The sequence below is a fragment of the Coffea arabica genome, chromosome 2c (genome assembly GCF_036785885.1).
Source record: "Coffea arabica cultivar ET-39 chromosome 2c, Coffea Arabica ET-39 HiFi, whole genome shotgun sequence".
In the NCBI taxonomy this organism is placed as follows: domain Eukaryota; kingdom Viridiplantae; phylum Streptophyta; class Magnoliopsida; order Gentianales; family Rubiaceae; genus Coffea; species Coffea arabica.
Window position 1 is genome coordinate 10,926,128 of NC_092312.1, and position 21,345 is coordinate 10,947,472.

At 34.7% G+C, this 21,345-nt stretch overlaps 2 protein-coding genes and 1 non-coding gene across 3 annotated transcripts; 1 reads left to right on the forward strand and 2 right to left on the reverse strand.

Moving 5' to 3' along the window:
- Positions 1-415: 415 nt before the first annotated feature.
- On the reverse strand, positions 416-7,193 carry LOC113725920 (bifunctional riboflavin kinase/FMN phosphatase). The gene is made up of 11 exons (XM_027249360.2): positions 7,021-7,193; positions 5,478-5,615; positions 4,876-5,062; positions 3,971-4,101; positions 3,740-3,809; positions 3,573-3,638; positions 1,709-1,863; positions 1,537-1,632; positions 1,042-1,193; positions 870-953; positions 416-760 (listed from the first exon to the last, which is right to left on the reverse strand). The coding sequence occupies exons 2-11, from the start codon at positions 5,551-5,553 to the stop codon at positions 620-622; spliced, it is 1,158 nt and encodes a 385-aa protein (XP_027105161.2). The 5' UTR covers positions 5,554-5,615; positions 7,021-7,193; the 3' UTR covers positions 416-619.
- Positions 7,194-10,236: 3,043 nt separating this feature from the next.
- TRNAD-GUC (transfer RNA aspartic acid (anticodon GUC)) lies at positions 10,237-10,308 on the forward strand. Its single transcript has one exon. It is a non-coding gene; the product is annotated as a tRNA-Asp (tRNA).
- A 1,312-nt stretch (positions 10,309-11,620) lies between these two features.
- Positions 11,621-15,610, reverse strand: LOC113730904 (myosin-2-like). Its single transcript, XM_072074317.1, has 6 exons — positions 14,685-15,610; positions 13,823-13,905; positions 13,417-13,554; positions 13,238-13,338; positions 12,846-13,046; positions 11,621-12,266 (listed from the first exon to the last, which is right to left on the reverse strand). The coding sequence occupies exons 2-6, from the start codon at positions 13,842-13,844 to the stop codon at positions 11,880-11,882; spliced, it is 849 nt and encodes a 282-aa protein (XP_071930418.1). The 5' UTR covers positions 13,845-13,905; positions 14,685-15,610; the 3' UTR covers positions 11,621-11,879.
- Between the last annotated feature and the right edge of the window lie 5,735 nt (positions 15,611-21,345).

The following is a 21,345-nucleotide window of genomic DNA, read 5'->3' on the forward strand; positions in this document are numbered from 1 at the left end:
AGACAACGGAATAGCTATTCAGACTGTAACTTGCAAAGAATTACTACTGCATAAAATGTTGGTGCTACAATCCACAAGAGCATCTGGTCTACAATAGTAATATGTTTGTACAGGTATTTAACTTGGATATGCAAGCATGATAGCGTATGAAACATGCAGTTGTCGAAACCATGGGTACTTCTTTGGCATGGGTGTCAACATATAGTGCAGCAATTTCTTGAACTAATGTTTTCCATGATCACAGACAATAATACATCCGTATTCCATAATAATCATCTTTACTGATTCAAGCAACAGACTGATTCAAAAACAGCCTTGGCCAACGTTTTAGAGTAACGTATAAAATCCCCTTTCCGGCTTTTCAGTTCCATTATTCTAATGTAACGAATAACTCTCCCTAGAATGCAAACATAAGTGAAGCAATGGGGGAGAAATTGTTTTGCTTGTTTCTCAAGATATAATCCCTAAAACAGAAATCCTCCTCGATTATACATGCCCATGTTGCAACACTGAGTGAGTCAAAAAATGCAGTCATCCCTCAAGAGTGACCTGCCCAGCCAATGTTGTCATATGAAATCATAATGCCACTGTATAATTATCGGCACAAGTAATTGAATCATTAGTTGTTGCTAGGAGAAAGGCTCGTCAAGTAAGGATCATCCTTGTACTTTGAATACTGGGGAAGATCAAGAGCTCTCTCCGCAATTTCTCTGTCCTCGTAAATTTTTGCCACCAAGCTCTCAAGAGATGGAAAATTGGCCTGCCACATACCAAACACGATTATCAGAAGCACAATGAGTGAAAGCAGAGAGATCCGCAGGTTGAAGGCTGTATTTATGCGGGTTATAAACGGTATGATGTAACAATACCTCAGGCCGAATATATCCAACAATTACTAAATGCAATTCCTCTCCATAGAAATCCTCAGTGAAGTCATGCAGCAACCATGGTTCCTGAAAATTTATCAAAAATCCTATAAAGCAACAATGGGATATAAAACAGCAGTGCAAATATGTAAATGCCAAGTCATGCTACACCCACTATAGTTTTCTCAGCATTGTTAAAATATGGATTCCAACCAATGCTCATGACCATCTTGAAAACACCTCGAGTTGGTAATCCCGCCCACCCAAGGTATACGCCAGATGGATGTTCCGATAGGAGATCCAGATAGCCCTCTGTGGATATATTTGCTGAAACATAAAAGGCGATATTGTCAGTGTTGAACTTTCTAATCTTTTACATTTTTCCCCAGATAAAGAGTACAATAATCGTACAGACATATTTATTAACAAATAGCAAGTTTTTTCCTTCTGATACAACCTGAAGGCCAGCCAAACTACCGAGATTTCAGAAAGAAATTATACTAATAATTATAAACACACGAGATAAAATGCAACTGTTCACATATTATACAATCTTAATGAGATTGATGCCAACTTATAGAGTTTGAGATCGGTGCTTCTACAGTTATGACCATAGCATGCGTCAAAGCTGTGACAAATCTCATGGTAATGCACACAAAGATGTCAATACCTGTAGGAATTCCCAACACCTTTGATCCACGCCCAAATCCCTTAATGACAGGGCCTCCAATATGCCAAGGGTTAATTGGTAAAGTCCCTTCTACCCCTGCAATATGTTTTCAGGTTGGAAAAACAAAAGACAAAGTATCACTGACTAGAATGAAACAGTCACAGGGGCTCACAATCTTGGAATGCAGGTAGGCTCCACTTTTCCAGCTGCAGATCTAAAAGAGAATTAATCACCTCATCTGCCGAAGTGTAGAGATGGGATTGTTTTGGGATTGATGGTACAGCAACCACATTCATTCCAGCAGCCTTACCAGCTGTAATGCCTGGTCTGTGACATCAAATGGTAGTCTCAAAGCTTATCAGACATCAAATATATGACTAAAAAGGTGAATAAAGCTTAATGCCACAAATTAATTGGAGAACAGATCATAAAAATGCACAAACAAGAAGTTTCACAAAACAATATTAAAAAGCTAAAGATGAATGAACTTATAGTCAGATGAATATAGGGAACCAATAAAGTATATCAATAAAAGCAGCAAAAGAAAATTCAAAATTAACAATAAATAAATTATCTGACAGACTCTACATACAACTCTAATAAATATTAGTTCCCAGAATTTTGTGCACTGCATTGGAAAAAGAATAATTCATACAGGCAAGGACTCTCAGTGAACTTGACGTCTCCGTGTTACTTCATATACTTTCCTCCTAGATCAATGGACCCAATTTATGCAGCAGACATGAACAAAAGTAAGCTTGGGTCTTAGATTTTGGCTATGTCCAACTTTCACCCAGCAGGAAATTCAAGTAAAAGTTGTACAATGAACAAAAAACTAATAGATCGTGAGAAAATTTGGGACAGGAAAGGCAACATGTTATTTAGATTACAGCATTCAGTGCAACTCTTGAAAGACAAGTTTACAAGCAATCTTACATGAGCATAAACGAAATGACATCACATGCTGTCACTCAATTTATTTGCATGACCTGAGATTCAACATTTAAACACCATCAGACCCAATAACATATTGCACAAGGAAAAGCCTTAAATTACTAACAGCAGCTTTAGCTTAAACAGACAAAAATCTTTGGCAAGAGTTATTTCTGCTAAGTTATCAACTAGCTTCTAACTTCTAGTTAGTTCCCACACTTGTGGAAATTATAGCATTTAAATTGGCAACATGAAACTCTCTTGTGAAACACATACCACAAAATATTCAAGTGTCTTCATCACTTCTGAGAGCCTGTTTGGATCTAAGATGCTTTGGAAACTTCATTTCGATATAAACCAAATAGATAAATATAACATGAAGATATCAAATTTACATAACATGATTACTTTAACAAACTGAATAGAATTGCTATATGTCTACAGCTGTTGTATGCTTGAGAATTTCTCTCTGGGAAAATTCAAAAGATACAGAAAAAACTTGACTGGTTGAAATAACAGCCATATGCATACTAGCATGTCAGCTTGTTGGAGCCCAAAATTTGTCCAGAAAGCTTAACCCTAGTTTACGAATATATCCAATATGGAACATTTTAATGCATTAAAGATAGAGTCGATCAATGTGGTTAACACTCCAACAAACTGCTCATAATAAGAAGATCAACTGATTTCAAACAACTCATACCTCAGAATGCATCCTAAGCTAACAAACTTTCACATTCAACCAAAAGCAAAAATATAACAGCCTTTTAGTTTCATTTCCTGAAGCTTAAAAAATATGTCAAACACCAAAAGCGTATCCATATACAAAAGAAACAACAAAGTTTGATTGGTGCAGTAGCAATAGATTCTATCTGCTAAGAGAACTTCCTGTGTACACGACACTTTTCAACATTTTGTACCTTTTTTTTTTAAATTTTTCTAAACAACATGGAAATAAAGCCAGCATGTGCCACCATGCTTGGCTTGAAGTATTATCTTATGACTAAAAGGAATTGCGTGTATTATTCTTCACAAACTATATGGAGTACATTTGCATATATTTTACTTGTGCCTTGGTTTCAGAAAAAACTTGGGATACTTACAGAGAATCTTCAATAACGAGGCAGCTGGATGGATCTATGTTGAGCCTCCTAGCTGCTTCAAGAAATCTTGACCAACAGAACCCACAAAAAGAACGTAATGAAATCAATATCATTGTTGTATGAGTTTCTTAATTTCCCATGAAAGCGGCATGATCTATTCATCTTACATATCAGGAGATGGCTTTCCATTTGTAACTTCATCACCTCCTATAATGGCAGAGAAGGATTCCTTCCAGCCTAGAAGTGAAATTGCAGATATACTCAGGAAAATTGGAAAGAAAAAAGGGAAAAGGTTTCATGCATTTACTACTGGAATCAGAAAGATATTTCACTGAGAAAACAGATCTTTTTCTCAAATTAGCAACTTCTTTGATGGGAGCTTTATGCACCAAATTTACCTTGATGATAAAAAATTTTAGTTTCTACATTTTCCAGTGGTGAATTTGAGGCCAATGCCATTGGCACACCATGACCCCTTAAATGATTGATTAACCGGTTTGCACCAGGTTGAGCTTTAATATTGCACCACCTGCAATGATAAGAGGTGACATGTATTTCAGAGCTTGAATAAAAACTTAGGGACACCTAAAAACTAGAGATGAATATACAAACGACACAGAAAAATCTTCCAAAAACAAAAATTAAGATGATAACTTTTTAAGAGCCTGCGCATTGTATCATTTAACAATAACAAGTATATTATGAGCCCTATGATAGAAGCAAATTGTCAGACTAAGTACAACTTCCAAAACCAACCTGACAGCAATATTGGAGAAAAGTATTTGTTGAATAAAGTGCAACATATCAGAAAAAGAAATTCATACTAGGAGAATTTAATCATCACCTCCTCGAACTTAGTTGCTTAGTCAATAAAACTTCACAATAGTAAATGTCAAAAATGTAATGTAACCGGAGACTATCTCCAGGTTATTCTTCTGTTTTTGAACATTCACCCAGGATGGTCTTCCAGAGGGGCGGGGGCTCTAGAACACTCAATGACCAACTGATAAGAATTTACTTACAGATACAATGTGCATCATGTTTTACTCAAATTATTTGGCTGAAGAACATGGAATGCTACTGTTTACAAACAAAAGGAAGTTGCTCCCTCTTAAGCCAGATGAAAAATTACTAGTCAACATAGTAAATTCAAGGCTATGTTTCTTTCTATCTAATATGTCAGATCAAAGTCAAAAAATAAAGTCAAACACACTTGAAATAGTGACATTTTGTTTTTCTTTTTCCAAAGCCAAAAACATTGGCGAACATAATGCATAAAAGACTGGGTATACAGTGCCATTACTGCTCAGAGAATATTGGATTAAGTTCAGCAAGAAATACATCAGGTGACATTGGAAGCTCATAATCTTCTACAACTGCAGCAGCAGCCTCCAGAGGTGTCTTTCCTACTATCCTATGAGCATTTCCCGCATCCCATTGCTTCCCGTACTTAACCAGGTGAACTTTTAAGATATCATTTACAATTCCATCTGTTCACAAAATCAAACTCAAATTACAAAAGGAGTGAAATTAAAAAAAAAATGTTCACAAGACAATATCTGAAGCAAAACTTTCTAAACTCCCAAAGATGTTGATTGTTACAAAAATGTGAAATAATTCTTTTACCATAAAAGCAGACAACAATGCGCAAAACCCAAAAAAAGGACAACAAAGACAAAATTCAGGCATTACAAGTGACCGACATCTTCTATACTTGAGATAGCGAAGAGTATTGAACTTCTATGGCTACAAAGCACTTACATAATTAAGCAGAAACAGGAGGTCAAAATAATTCTTGTCTCATTAAACCATGATTAATCAGATGTACGCCACTAATTCTAAATTAAGGTGTTAAAGAATAGCATAAAAAGTGCAACAGTAATACAATAAAGAGCAAAAGCCCACCTGTGTTTAGAAGTGTACCGTCCAAATCCAGAATGACACCTAATACTAGCTTCCTTAGAGTTCTTGCCATTGACATAGGAACAGGTATGTACCAACGTCAAATAATTATTTCTCCTAATCGTCTTGTCAACAGCAAACCTGAAATTCCGGTTGGGCAAAAAGCAAAATGACTCATCAAATTGTGTGCATCCTAAACCAACAATAGAAATATTTCACTGAGGACAACCAGACGAACGAATGAATATATTAGCAGACATAAATAAATTCACACACGGTTAAACAGATGAGTCTGAGATGAATGGGCATGTCACTGAACCTAATAACCATCTAAACAAAAATTTAAATCATCTGGATGAAATATCTTATTTTCATTATTTCTATCAAATTCTCTCTCAACTTTTGAATCACTGGGAAAACTCATTATGCATTAAAAATTGCCTCCGAGCCCATTTGTTCTATTTGGATTGATGGCATTAGATTTGACAGAGGATTTCGAATCTGGTCACTTGAAATACACATTGATTGGAGTGCAACGTTTGGGGAAAAAATTTGAATATTAAAAGATGATTTCAAATTCCAAAACACTAATTGTTCAGGAAAATAAACAAACACTTCATAGGCAGATTATTGAAAATCATCAGTAACAAGACTCTTGGATCCCAAGGCCAGCACCAAATCACACAACAACAATGCTGACTTCCGTCTAGTCTTTAAAAGCAGAGAGATAGCACTACTTTGTGCTATGGAAAAAGGTGGGGAATCCAGGCTTGGGAGGAGATGGAGAGGGTGAGGAAAGGAAGGAGGAAAAGAAGAGACATGACTGAAATTGCAATCAAGAGAGCTCAGGGGCCCGCCACTTTCTGGAGAAATTTCAAATAACAGACTAGACAAGTGAAATTGATATAAGCTGGCTTTTAAGTCCCAGAAGAAGTTTAACTTTGTTGTCCTCAAACACTATGCTATCCAACTCAGGATTATATGAATTGAGGATGTGAAATCCAAATTAACTGAATTTCATCAATTTAAACAATGAGATGCTCCATTACTTGCTTCAACAATGGAACATTAAAAAAGAAACTAAATCATTCTAAAATAAAACGTTAACACAGTTTTTTTTTTATTTACTTCTAAGCTAGAATGAATATTTACCAAATTATATTACTACTAATTACCTGAAGGTAATCAAGAAAACATTTTTAGCATAAAAATTCAGGAAACAGAAATAGGATAAAACTAAACTAAATTAGGAAGAAAGAATATAACAAGATAGGATACCGGCCAACTGTTCATGTCCTCAGTAGCAATCTAAATTGATCATCAAAAATAACCAACGGAAATCCCAAATCATAAGTAATAATCTGCTTTTAATACCACCATTTAAGCTAAGGATTGAAGATTCGGATTAAAGTCTACCTTCTCATGAATTTCGAATTAGAAAGAAAAATAAATTAAGATCAATCAATTTTTACAAGCAAATATGAGAAATCAGAGAAATTAACCCAAAAAAATTCTCTAAGTTACAGTGAGAAAATAGAAGAATTACTTCAATTTGCCTCAAGGGCTCAGTGTTGAGGAGGACAAGAGAAATTTACGAATAATCCGACCAAGAAAGTTTTTTTCGTGTGGAGTAGGGCAAAGAAAGTACGAGGCTAGCGGAGCAGGAGCAGAAGTTTAGCAGTGACGTTTGGCACTTGAGCTTGGTGCTGCTGCGTTATTCAAAAAGCTTCCTGCCGCTGCGTCGTTTATATATGTAACGGGGACCTGAGACGTCGATGCTAATTGCCATCTCCGGTTTGTTTGGGTTATATTTTATTTTAGACCCCTACAAACTTATCCACGTGAAAAATATCCCCACCATATCCTAATCTGATGAATTTTCGAATATCAGAAATTAATCTAATAGATAAACAAAGAATTAAACAAATAAAATACAACGAAACTCAAAAATAAAGAAAATTTTCGTCTTCACAAATCCCCAAAGAGTAGAGAGTCGCCTATGTTGTCACAGTGTCACCTAGACTTATGTCACCTATGCTGTCACCTAGACTTACATGACGAGATAGATTTACTAATTGATTAAAATGAAAAAGAGGTAGCTACTTTTGATTTTCTCTAATTTTTTTTAGCTCTTCGTGTGCTGTTTTATACTTATATATGTTTTCATTTGTATTCAATTTTAAATATGACTAGCAGTTTTAGCTCTACAATTCCTAACCACCTTGGGCATGTTTACAATTTTTTTGAAAAATTGAGTAGTAAATGTGCAACAAGGATCCTAAAATCTCTTTGTTTTAATAATAATAATAATAATGCTATTTTTAATTCTCTTCTGTGATTGTTAATGCTGAATATGCTTTTGATGATGACTTCACTTTCTTTTCTTTTTTTATCCTTTTCTGCTTTCTTTTGTTTCTTTTCTGTAGTTGAAGATTTGGCTAGGACTCAAAGTCATAAGGTTGAACCTCTTTATTTGTTATTAATATCTGTCTTGTTCGACCAAAAAGAATGAAGTCCAGCATATCAATTGTTACTTTACTACTTTGTATTATCATTTGTACTATTTATTGTAAGGCCTTTGTGGTATATATTTAGTGAATGAAATAAGAATAATGGTCACAAAAAATAAATATGTGGGCAATTTTCTAACCAATTCAATTGAAGTCTCAAACATGGCTCTCGAATGTGCTAACTCATGCGACAATTTAGCCGTGCAAGTTTTTAATAATCCCACTTTTAGTTGGCAACAATTATGCAGACAGCGCTAGAAAAAGATGGAAAAAATTGTGCATACAATTTTGCAAGACCACTAGCACATACATATATCTTGATGAATTTTAAGGAACCGCAGAATTTCTATCTAATTTAGTGTGAACTTCAATTCTTATTAGAAAAATGTGCAATATATGTCGAGCAAATTCGTAATTACCACAATTTATTGAGTTTCATATGGTTGAGAATTGAAAAGGGATCTTGCAGATTGAACATAGAGCATTAGCAGAACGCAGGGGATTCAATGTCTGCTACAAGTTTTTTAAAAACTTTAGCTACAATAACCTCAAAAAACTTTTCAGGGTTTTTAAACTATACATTTCAAAATATATATAAAAAAAAACATACTTCAAAATTTTTTTTAAAAATTCTACAATAAACTACAGTAAAGTTTTACACAAGCACATAAAAAACTCACGTTCCAAACGGGGGATAAAAGGCACATAATTAGCTAACAACGTTAAAATTCAAATTATAAAGTCCTAATGACATCATGCAATTCTAACACAACTAATTTATACGAACCCACACGAACGGCATATCTCTGTTACAAGGTTACAGACTTGCATGGTGAATTACAATGATTTGAGTTGGCGTTTTCTATCCCAAATGTTTAAAATTTGGATCAATATAGTCCCATAAATTTTGAATAGTTATATATAATGTTTTAAGATAAAATAGAATCAAATATACGGCATAGATATTCTAAAATCCCTAAATAAATCGAAACATGGAAAATCTGCACTTAAATCATAGCAGTGTCGCAAACAAGTTTAGTGTGCCACATATCAGACCTTGACAACTAAAGTTCAAGAGAAAAACCACACGGCATATACAAGTAAATTAATTTAATCTAATCACAAGACTCAGGGCCCGACGAAAATTGCTGCTTGTCGGGACGATCTAGGATAATTTATCAAGGTTTGAGCTACCTCGGCAAATCACCAAGTGTAGAGCATCTTCTCATCAATCCATCACCTTCAATAACTAATTCTTCCAAAATATTTGCATTGGAAAGTAGAAATTTTATTGGCCCCAGATAGAATGCCAGCTGTTCTTTTTCTCTTTTGTGTACGAGTCTATGTAAAATTTGCAAGCTTGACTGTTTTTAGACGAAGAAGAAACAAGTTGTTGGACATCCATCCTTGAGACGTCCGTCCAGAATCTCTCCCAATCGATGTCCACAGATTTAACAGCTTCAGAGGATAAAGCAAGAAACCTTCTTGAGAAATATGATTGATTATGAAGTGCTCCATTCACCATCAAATGCTGAAGAGAGAAGAAATACAACGGATCTGAAGGAAGTGCAAGAATTCGTGGACCACAAACATTTCGCAAGCTAATCCTCTATAGGGAGTTAAAAAGAAAGTTCATAAAACTGCCCAATAATTAAAATGATTAGGCTGGTTGAGTTTATAATCAAACTTTCAAGCTCAATTTGTGTTAGCATGAGCCATCTCCAGGGATTCCAACGCGGCACAAGTAGATAATATCTTCTCAATCGAACCCCCCCCCCCCTGCAGCCGTACATGTTTTACTGATAATCTCCTGAGAGATTTCCATTTGATCATGCTAGAAGCAGATGGTATTTCCCACCTTTTCAATCTCAACGATTTCGAACTTGAAGCAAGGAATAGATGGCTTGGCAACACATAATCATCAGCCCCGTATGCATGGCTGCTGTTTAAATTTAAAGAAAAGTTCTCAACGTTGTTTTCGGAAACAAATTCAACACAGCGATCAACACATTTTTCCAAAAGTTACTTTCCTGGCTTGTCTCCTTTGAACTTCTCGCTTCTTTTGCAGCCGTAGCACTCCCACCGCCGGCCGGCCAGGGTGTCTCTCTGGTTTTTCATTAGAGTTCCGAGTTGTATTTAGGCTATGCCTTGGGAACTACGGTTGTTTGCCCTTTGGCCATTTACTTTGGAGAGTCCAAAACATAAGTCACACAAATTTGTGAGTGTTAAATTTTCAACTCTTAACAAGATGGGTCGTTGTAGTATAGTGGTGAGTATTCCCGCCTGTCACGCGGGTGACCCGGGTTCGATCCCCGGCAACGGCGATTTACTTTTACATCCATCATACATTTTTCTTTTGTAGGAATTGAGAGTGTGTTTGATAAAATTGAAATTTAAAATTTAAAGACATCCATCATACATTTTTCTTTTGTAGGAATTGAGAGTGTGTTTGATAAAATTGAAATTTAAAATTTAAAGTGATAAAACTGAAGTCTGAAATCTAAAATTTGAAATATGAATCCATTAAGTTATTACATTATTAAGTTGTAAATCGATACATTTGAATATATATCACATTAAATGATAAGTGAATAGTTTATCACTTATTTTTTGGAGCAAGTTTTGCCTACAAAATTTAGCGTCACTTAATTAATTTAGATATTCAATTTTTCTTTATCAAATACGTCTAAACATATTAAGATTCGAATCCATTAAATTTAAATATTAAATTAAGCTATCAAATAAGGCCTAAATCCGGATTATTGTAAGTTAGTGACTATATACTACTTTTTTTTCCTATACACCCCCAAACAAAAACTGTCTTTTCTGCTAGTTATCTGCACATTCTGGTGTTGTTGGGCCTAAACTCCTGGTTAGGTTATGCCCTGGGAACTACGGTTGTTTGTCCTTTGGCCCTAAAACCTAAGTCAAACAGGTTTGTGAGTGTTAAATTTTTAAGTTTTAGCAACACCAATCGTTGTAGTATAGTGGTGAGTATTCCCGCCTGTCACGCGGGTGACCCGGGTTCGATCCCCGGCAACGGCGATTTGCTTTTGCACCCTTGGGTGAAAGAGATTGTTACACATGTAGTGGTTTTTCCTTGTCAGTCACAGGATTTTTTTGCTGATACATTGATCTGGAACTGAGTAGATAACAGCATAAACTAATGTAACATCAGATCAAGTGAATAATCTCATCTAGGCTATCCTGATCTTATTCCAAAAAAATCTAGTTTATGAGACATAAATCTGGGAACATGGCTTGCAGACATAAGACACTCCACTGCATATCCCATTGAAATTAAAGCTGGAGACGACAATGGCCCTTTATTGTGTGAAGGTCTTTTAACACCAAGCATAAGCCAGAAACATTTTTTTATCATGAGGATTTATTCTTAAGGTTTGCTGAAAGGGAAGAGAAATTACGCACCAATATAAGTTCCTATTTTTCTTCTTCGTCCAGGGTTTGTTTTATTTCAGTTTTGCTTTTTTGATGTGTGCTCCAATTTGTCAGAAAAAAATTGGAAAATCTCCTTATCGATATCATTCTCACCTAGTCAATAGCAAAGAATATTGACACGGAAATCTGAAAGTAAGCAGCTGCACTAGCACATATAACAGGTCGAGTATGCGTTAGTTAAGTTCCAGAGAAATACTATGCTCTGAGAGAGGATCTTTTAATGTAAATGTAAGGACACTAGAAGAATATGTTGACATGGAAATCTACAATTAAGCAAGAGAACTGCCGGAATGAATGATCTCAATGGTTGCTCTTGGAAGGATATAGGGCTAAGTAGATAAAGATCAAGTAATAAAATCCTGATCTTTTTCCAACAGAATCTTTTATATTTTTTTCAATAAAAGCATGCAGACGCCACTCCATTGTCCCCCTTTGTTTATCTTCCCCACCATTTCTTATGACTATTTTTCCCTGTTTCAGAGTTGCCAAGCTTCTTGATTGTGGTTTTTGCTACCATCAACTTATTCTTGAAGTCTTTCTTCCAAGTTTTAAACTTGAACTTCAGTCTCTCGAGCTCCTCTTCTGGATTGGTGCTAGAAGCCATCCTTCCAGGTTCAATGTGAATAAAGATTCCAGTATCTTCATCCAAAATCCCTTTCTCATGATCAATGAGCTGATCAGAATTTGATCTGCCATTTAATTGAAACCTAGATGTAGGTGATGGATCAGGTGCATCTTCGTCCTGAATTTCAGGTAAAGCCAAAAGTAGGCCGAGTTTGCCCACAGCATGTTTAGAAGAGCTCTTTTTAGTTGCTAGATTCATCTGCAATAATATACAAACCAAGATGCTTGTCATCAGAAACATTTGCCTACTTTCCCTCAGTTTCTTGATGCATAAAATTTTCATAGGGCATCATTTTCTCAGAAGGCAGCCTAAGGGAGGGAGTTGTCTAAGTGCAGTACAAGTTTATTGCGTATTCCAGTTCCTTACTTAGCTACTCTTGAAATAAATAAAATACCAACCTGTACATATTGAAGTCATCCAAGTCAGATATCATATGACATTCTGATGACAAAATCAGAATCAGATACTAATTTAGCAAGCTAATAGGTTTTATTGGGATTAGGAGAATGATTTACTCAGAAGAGAAAAGAAGATTCCAAAGGTCTCTTGCATATTTGTATTTTCTGCCAAGTGATACGACACTCAGGTCATCCATAGTGAACTTTGTATTGCCTAAATCGCTATGAGATGCTAATGTTATAAGGCATCAGGTTCTATTTGTCACGGGCAACCATATGTAATTTGAAAAGGGTGATTCCCACACACGCACTCAGATATATATATATATATATATATATAGAGAGAGAGAGAGAGAGAGAGAGAGAGTCTGAAACTCACTTGCATAGATGTTAACTGATCTTGCCATGTCTTCTCCATCAATTTCATTTTTGTCTCATATTGCTGCCTTTTTCTCTCGTGTTGCTTTATTTGTAGCTTTAAGGTGGCATTTTCCTCTTTCTTCTTGTCTAATAAGGCCTCTGTTTTCAGAACTCGTCTTTGTAGATCAACTAAAACCGAGTATGGAACCATAATTTGATCCTGACAACAAAAAGACCGAATGCGTCTATCACGCTTCCCATGGAAATCACAATCTACCATTGAACTAGTAATATGAAATGGCAGGATAGCTTTATTAGATAACATTTTGGATTATGAGATACGCTATATCAAAATGCAGATCACCAAAACAGGATTGAGGACAGTGGCTATGATAGTAAGAACAAAAATACCTTATTTTCTAGGTTTTTCACATTCCTTGCTTCCTCATTGAACTGTCTCTCTCTTTTGTCTGTGGAATTGTAGTGCCTCCATGCCAACCAACCACGGATGCCTGAAATGCAAATTAGCCATCAAGGCATATTGCCTAACAACACAAATGAATTCTCATCCAAAATTCACATTTTCTTACTTGCTTGCAAGAATATTGCTGCCTGATCCTTTTCGTCTAACATGGTACTTCTGAGCTGACTTTTTACACATTTCTGTATGGCTCGAATGGCTTTCATTTTTTTCATGAAACATATTCTTGCATTTTCACCACGAACAACTGCAATGCAACACAAAATTGAGTTAGGGATCCCAAAGTGATGTTTTCTTGACTTCAAAAGTTCTCAGCATCGGCATTTTTGCACGTAATATGAAATTCCTGAGTTTTTCCACAATAGCTCTAAAGGACGTTCGGGACTAGCATCTTAGAAGAGATAAACATGAAAAAACTATTCTGAAGAAAAACATTCAGGCATTCTGAGTAGAAGAAAAGATGACAACACTTGCATGATTGCAGTGTAATTACTCCTATTTTAAGCTCATCATACTGGCAGCAGGTTTGACGACCATGCAGGCGTTTCCCCAGCATCCACTGCAGTGCTATTTCCTTTGCCTCGTCAAAGTTACCAACCTAAAAGTTACTTATTTTGTATCAGAAAACAGAAAATGTTTGTAGAAGTAACTGATTCATAGAAAGTACAAAAACATAAACGCTAAAACAAGTCATGCATCAGACTTTTGTTTCTCGCGACAAAATCTCAAGAAAAATATTAGGATTGGAAAAGATGATTTCCATGTTCTTAGTCACGTTTGCAGTTCTTTGCCCAGCAGCAGAGACAGTTTAGTGTTTGTAAATATCTCATGTTGTTAAAGTTTGCAGTAAATGATGGATGAGAACAAAAGGTGATCTTTTGATGATTAAATTGAACAGCTAGAACGAGAAACAAGTTAAATCCATGTAACATAAAGATAATTCAACAAGTTATAAGACATGAATTTACCGAAGTATAAGTTAGATCCGATAAGGATCCTTTAAATACATAGATAAACATACTTCTTGTGGGATTGCCTTGTCCGTCCCAGCAACAACAATAACTTAGAATCACAGTCACTATGCCGTTTTTACTTGGATAATCTGTCTGACGACCAACGCTAAGGGCATCAGGCATGAAGATCACAATTTTAAAATTCCTGCTACTGTCGATAGTAATTAGGAATGAACGCATGCTCTTTTATCATAGCCTAAACAAGTAATCGAGAAAGAAATATAGTCTAATCGTTCACATTAAACAATATACACACCAAAAGAAAACTCAGACGGCCAACTTAAAAAATTAAACTGATGTATGCAGAAAGCAAGCTAATTGGAACGTAAGCAGCCAAAATTATCAGTGTATTAGCGCACTATACCTTATCTGCATTACCATTTTCTTGGTTTCCGTGGCCACATCCCGCAAGCGAGCCATTCGCAGACTCAACTACAAATGCTGGTGCTCCCACATCAGGCCTTTCTGCAGACTCAAAAGAATCACCGCTCATTGCTCTTCTTCTCCCAATCATCCTCTCTTCACAACTTAAAGTGATATCTAGATCACTTTTCTGGGAGCTAAGTGATAGTTGCCTTCTTGACCGAGGCAGCCGAGCCCTGATTACTGGACGAGTTGGTAAAGCAGGAGGCTCATCCGCTGGCTGATCCTCCATTTGCTGGAGTTGTTTCAGCATAAGCTCGAGGGAGCTAGGAGTCACCATTGTGTTTGTTGCAGGCATAGTTGATTACGAGTGGTTCATAAAAATTTCAGACCTTGGCCATCACAAGTGTATATTTCCAGACAAAGTAACCAAATTCTTACACATGAAGACAAGGTTTGCTGACATATTCTTGGCTTTACTTGTAGATACAGAAAGCTAGCACAGTCATTTAACTACTTTTATTGGTGGAATAACAGTACAAGACTCAGAGTACTCCTGCATCTGTCACCTGCAAGAAATCTTGCTTTGTTCTGCTTTTGCTTTATCTGAATCTCAAATTTAAGGTGGGGCCCTGGTCCTGCAGCTTTGTTGATGCAAGAATAGTTGAAGTTCTGCTGGGTTAGGACCATAAACCCTATGCTAAATCAAATGAAAATGATGATGAACAGTTTTCCGAATTAGCTAATGTAAATCAGTATATATAAAGCTTCTTGGAGCACGAGTGTTTAACAAGTAGGAGTGATTAAATGATTAGTAAGATAGCAAAACCTAATTATCTAATCCCACCTTTTTATTTTGATCAAAAAGAGGGAACTTAAATTATGAACGATCAAATTGTTTGATCATTTTGATCATTGATGAGCCCAATTAATTATATCTACATGTAGATCATGTTCATCCTATCAGAACAGTTGCACTAAACTCTTAGATTTGAGCATGTTAAAGAGATATAGGGATTTGGGGGAGGTCTTTGGGGGGGTTTTTGCGATCATCAATCACAATTGCATGGTAACATAATAACCGTAAACATAAATATAATAATATATAAACGAGTTAATCTTGTATATATTAATACTGTATATATTATGATGATTGAATACATAATATGTATATATAAATTTTAAATTTAAATCATATATCATACATTTAACGGTAACTTCACAATACACAGCATGATTGTAGAAGCGGCTCGTAGCCTTAGGCCATATAATCTATATCCTAGAAGAAGGTGGGGATAATGATGAAGAGGACCAAGAGGATTGCTTTGCATGACCGCATTATCATGGTTATTCGCTTTGGAAGCACCACTATTGTCAAAAAACAAACAGTTTAACTCATTATTGTCATTCAGTTTTCCATTCTTCATAATAAATTATCTCCATCTTGACCACTGAACTTCCTCAGATGGAGTGGGGATTGGAAAACTCCTGTGTGCTTTGTCTTCATTGAAGGGTAAAATAATGAGAAAATAAGTGTCCGAGCATTTCATATGAAAAGCTGCCTCCTGTGGTGGCTGGCTCCATAACTGCAGAAGGAATGATGTCTTGTGAAAAGGATGCCTCCATCAAAAGACTTGTCACATGGGGCAAATATTATTGATTTTCTATACCGAATGATGCTTTATCAACCCATCTCTACCAGAACCACAAATTTAATTCCATAACCAATAAGTAGTGATCATATTAGCCTTCGGAGCACATTCTCGAGTCGGATATGCAGCAAGCATGCAGTACGAGACACCATCCAAAACAATAGAAATAAAGCAAAGCTGATAGTGGCAGCCAGTCAAAGGTGGGGCTGATATCTGGTCTCCAAATAGGGGAATTAGGAGTCTCAAAATCTGAAAAAAGAAAAAGATACTACAATTCTGTCCCACTAATTGCTTCTCGGCCATTTCAACTACAGGGCAAAAATAGAATAGTAGTACTATTTATTAACAGTTAATTAGTCCAAGACTTCAAACCACCAACATTCTTTTGTGTTTTTTTCTTTTTCCTTTTTTTTCCCCAAAAACAGCAGTATATTTTGCAACATACCCTAACACGCGTCTAATGGTTGCGGATTAAGGGGGACGGTAAACACAAGTATCTAATTGCAGAATCAATCACCTTATTAGAAAACTTTTGGGCTTTTCTTCCCCTTATTTGTCTGTGAAGAACGGTTAATTAATAAAAAAAGGGTTTCACGATATTAAGATTTAAAAGGCAGATGCAGCGTTCTCTCTCTCTCTCTCTCTCTCTCTCTCTCTTTATAGTTTATAGGCGGTAGAATCTGAACTCATGTAGTTCAGAAAACATTTTCTTTTAATGTAAATCAATGTAAGAGGTGGATGGAGTGGCAGGTTTTTTTTTATAGATAAGTGCGATGTTTTAAATCAGAATTATATATTTATAATTTTTCTCACTTTATCATTCAATTCAATTATTACAATCCCTCTTTTTTTATCGTTCAATTCAATTCAATCCTTTTTTCTAGAGCCAATTTTTTTGTCTTTATACATTTGAAAATTTGAAAATAGTGTGTTTTTAACTTTTATGCCGGTCAATGGTCCTGATGGAAGCAAATAATGACCACATACCAGTAATCAAGGTTTGACTTTGCACTTTAGTACACTGGTCTTGCCCAAAACCCTAAACACTAAAACAGGCTTTTGCGTTGAATTTTAAACAAAAGAGAATTATTTTGAACCACTGGGCTTTTGGCAGTGGCCACCACCTACTTGGTGGTGGGTTGGGAGGCAAGGGTATCAAAAATATCATATTTTTATGATTTATCTCCAAAAGAATTCAGATGAATGTGCTGTGCATCCGTTTGGTTCGGTGGTAGTTCAATCCCCTCCGACTTATTCTTGCGCCTTCTTAGATCCGTCCCCTTCCCCTTAATATATGATAGATTAGATTTATCGTCTCCGACAAAAAAAAATATATTTTTTGATCTGACAGTCACCGTACTAACTGCGGAAACAAATCAGACCTACGCTGCTCCTCCCTAAAACCCATGCAGTGGAACTCCAAGAAGTAGGCTTTGACCAACCCCTCGTGGAAGTGGATCTGACATACTTCGTCACCTTTTTGTGGCAGCCCAAAAGGGTTCTACCTAAGAAAGTTTTGGGCCTCAAAGCTACTCAATCTGCAGGGGCACTCGTTAACAACGAGGCGGCTTCGACAAATGTTTGTGCTGTAATTTTTTTTTTTTTAAGGAAAAAATTTGGGTGGATTCATCTTCTATCACATATCAAAATATACCCCCAAAATTATAATTCACTTTCGAAAGTTCTTACATATCATTCGCCAATATAACCCTCGTATCGACAGCGAAATAAATTAGTTTGTTCTTACCAATTAAAGATATCTCACAAATACTAACTTTTTCAATTTCCTTCTGAAAATAGAAATATATTCACCGGTCTAAAATATTTTCAACAAGTCAAATAAAATTTACAAGTTCGGTGATATGCACAAGCTAACATAGGAAAGCTTCAACCAAGTGCTTAAGTTTGGCCACTCATAGGTTTGAGTGTTCATATTCCCCTTCCAATAGATTTAGGATGCGTTAGATAAAATTGCAATTTTAAAATTGAATTTTGAAGTCTAAAATCTGTATGCATTAAATTAGTTAATTGTTAAGTATTAAATTTCACACATTTGAATATATATTACATTAAGTGCTAAATGAATAGCTTATCACTTTTTTTTTGAAACAAATTTTGCCTAGAAAATTTAGTAGCATTTAATTAATTCAAATATTCTAGTTTTAGTTATCAAATGCATCTAAACGTGTTAGAATCTGAGTTCATTAAATTTAAACATTGAATTAGGTTATCAAACGGCACCTTAATCTAGAAAATGCAAAAATGATACTACTATCATGGTCAAAAATTGGAAGTTCGGTTCCCATCTCGTAAATTTATTCACTTATTTATCTGTCTATTTGATAAACTCGTCAAGCTAAACAAGAAAGTGCAAAATTAGCACTACTTTGCAATCCAGGCAGGATTTCACATTTTCACTCCGTCTGATTTCATTCTCCAATATACAGTTTGAGTCCTCCTAAATGTTTATACAGTAGAAGTAGGTTGTCATCTTTGTTTAAAAACCACCAGAAAAAAAAAGAATAAGAAAAGGTTTGTAGCTTTCTCTATAACAAGATAGATATGGACCATTTTAGGTTTAGCCCAATCAAATTTTTAGAATAATATGTGGCATTTTTTGTGATGCGATTGAAGTGAAATAAAAAAAAAATATTAAAAATAAATTTGTGGTATAATAAAAAATATTTTGAAAACAAAAATCACTATCCAAACATGACCACCTCGAATTCGATCAATTGGGAATCATAATCATCGGTAAGTGAACGGATCTTATTTGGTCTTTAGTGGTTCAACAGAAATTTGGCACTTGATAATCGCAAAATAATACTAGGTTTGTTCATCTTGGTCATTGTTACGGCTATGATTTTTTTCTTTTTTCTTTTTTGGGGACAACCTATAAAAGTACTGCTAAATGCCAATTAAGTAAATAGCTAAAATAAATTTAATAACAAAAAACAACGGATCAATAATCGCCATTAATTGAACCTAGATGGGCAGACTGGTCTTTCAAACAATAGATATATTTTTTTAAGGGAAAATCGTTCAAAACGTTCCTTCTATTTTGCAAAATAACTTTTTTCATCTCTTATTTTTAAAAATGTAATTTTACGTCCCTTACAAATTCGCATTGGTCAAATTTGGCCCCTATTTAGGTTTTCGATTAGTTTTTTGTCAGAATTCACCACGTGTCTTACACATGATCATATTTTAAGGGTAAAATTGTCAAATCAAATTTTATATAATTCGATTCATAATCCCTCACATTTCATAAAATAAATTTTTTCGTCCCTTACATTTCACAAAATGAATTTTTTGATCATTCACATTTTTCAAAATGAATTTTTTCATCTTTTATTGATCATGTGTGTGAATAATTTTTGTTACTATTCGTATTGTTCAGGTGAAATCAAATAGATACATACATGGATTTAAAACTTTTGTTAGTTTTTTCACATATATTCATTTTCCTTTTACTCGAAATTTGAAAATAAAGAAGACATTTAATCATAAATATTAGCGAGTGTTTATATCGAATTAAATTTGGACAGAAAAAATAAACAAAAGAAAAGCATGACAAAAAGAAATAAGTGATTGGCATTTTCAAATTTTAAAACAACTATAAGGCAAGTAATTCAACTGTTGGTCTTAAAAGTGCTGAGTAGAAATTTCATATTTAAACTGAAATTTGTTAGTATAATTATGGAATTCGAGTTATGACCCATTAATTAGATGACCTTATTATACAATTCAATAAATAAATTATTACCAAAAGAGAAATGTCACAAATATTGAATAGGTTCAAATGGTAAAATCATATAAATACATACATCGGTTTCAAACAAAATTATTAGTTTTAAACCCCTATATATATATCTATTGAATAGCATGTGTATAACAACAATTAATATGTTTAGATGAAATCTAATAGAAATAAATTACATGTTATTCGTATTGTTTAGGTAAAATCAAATAGACATATACATGGGTTAATAGAAAAAAAATTATTCATACACATGATCAATAAGAGATGAAAAAATTCATTTAAAAGAATGTGAGAGATGGAAAATTCATTTTTTGAAATGTGAGGAACAAAACAATTCATTTTGTAAAATGTTAGGAACAAAAAAATTCATTTTATGAAATGGGAGGGATTATGAATCAAATTATGTAAAAATTTGACTTGACAATTTTGCCCTTAAAAAGTGATCACGTACAAGTCACGCGGTGGATTTTGACCAACAACCAGTCAGAAACCTAGGTGGGGATCAAATTTGGTCAATGTGAATTTATAAGGGACGTAAAATTACACTTTTTAAAGTGAGAGACGAAAAAAATCATCTTGTAAAATGTGAGGAACGTTTTGAACGATTTTCCCTTTTCTTAATGCTTAATGCCCTTTTTAAGCATTATTGATTAGCCATTGGCACCCTATTCCTGAACGGTTGATCAATTCTACCTTAAACGATCAAATTTGTTGCATATTAATCAAATTTCATGGATTGGCGGATTTATCTTGCTAGATTTGTTGCCCAACATGTCCTCCCATATGCATTCAACCTATATCACATGTCACCATAACAATCTAAATTAATAATTGTGTCACATTATTATTCGTGTCATTAGAAACACATGTTATAAGAAAATGGGAGTGAATGAAGGAATGGGAGACAAGGAATTTTTTTATGAAAGGCATTTGAAATATGTTTTTAGGGAAAAAAAATCATGCTATAGATTTGCTTTACTTTGTAGGCAAAATTTTGATTGCTTTACAGGTGGTAAGGTTATCGTCATATATATTAATACTTGTTTTTAAATACAATTGGGTGGGTTATTATAAATCAATAATTTGAGATCTTAAAATATGCAATTGATATTAAAACGGATAAATCATGACTTTATAAATAGTTTAGAAAATACTTTTTCTTATTCGAGTATTAATTTAGAAATTTTTTTTAATAGACTAGTACATGAACTCGACATCACTTTCTTGCATATTATCTATTATTTCAT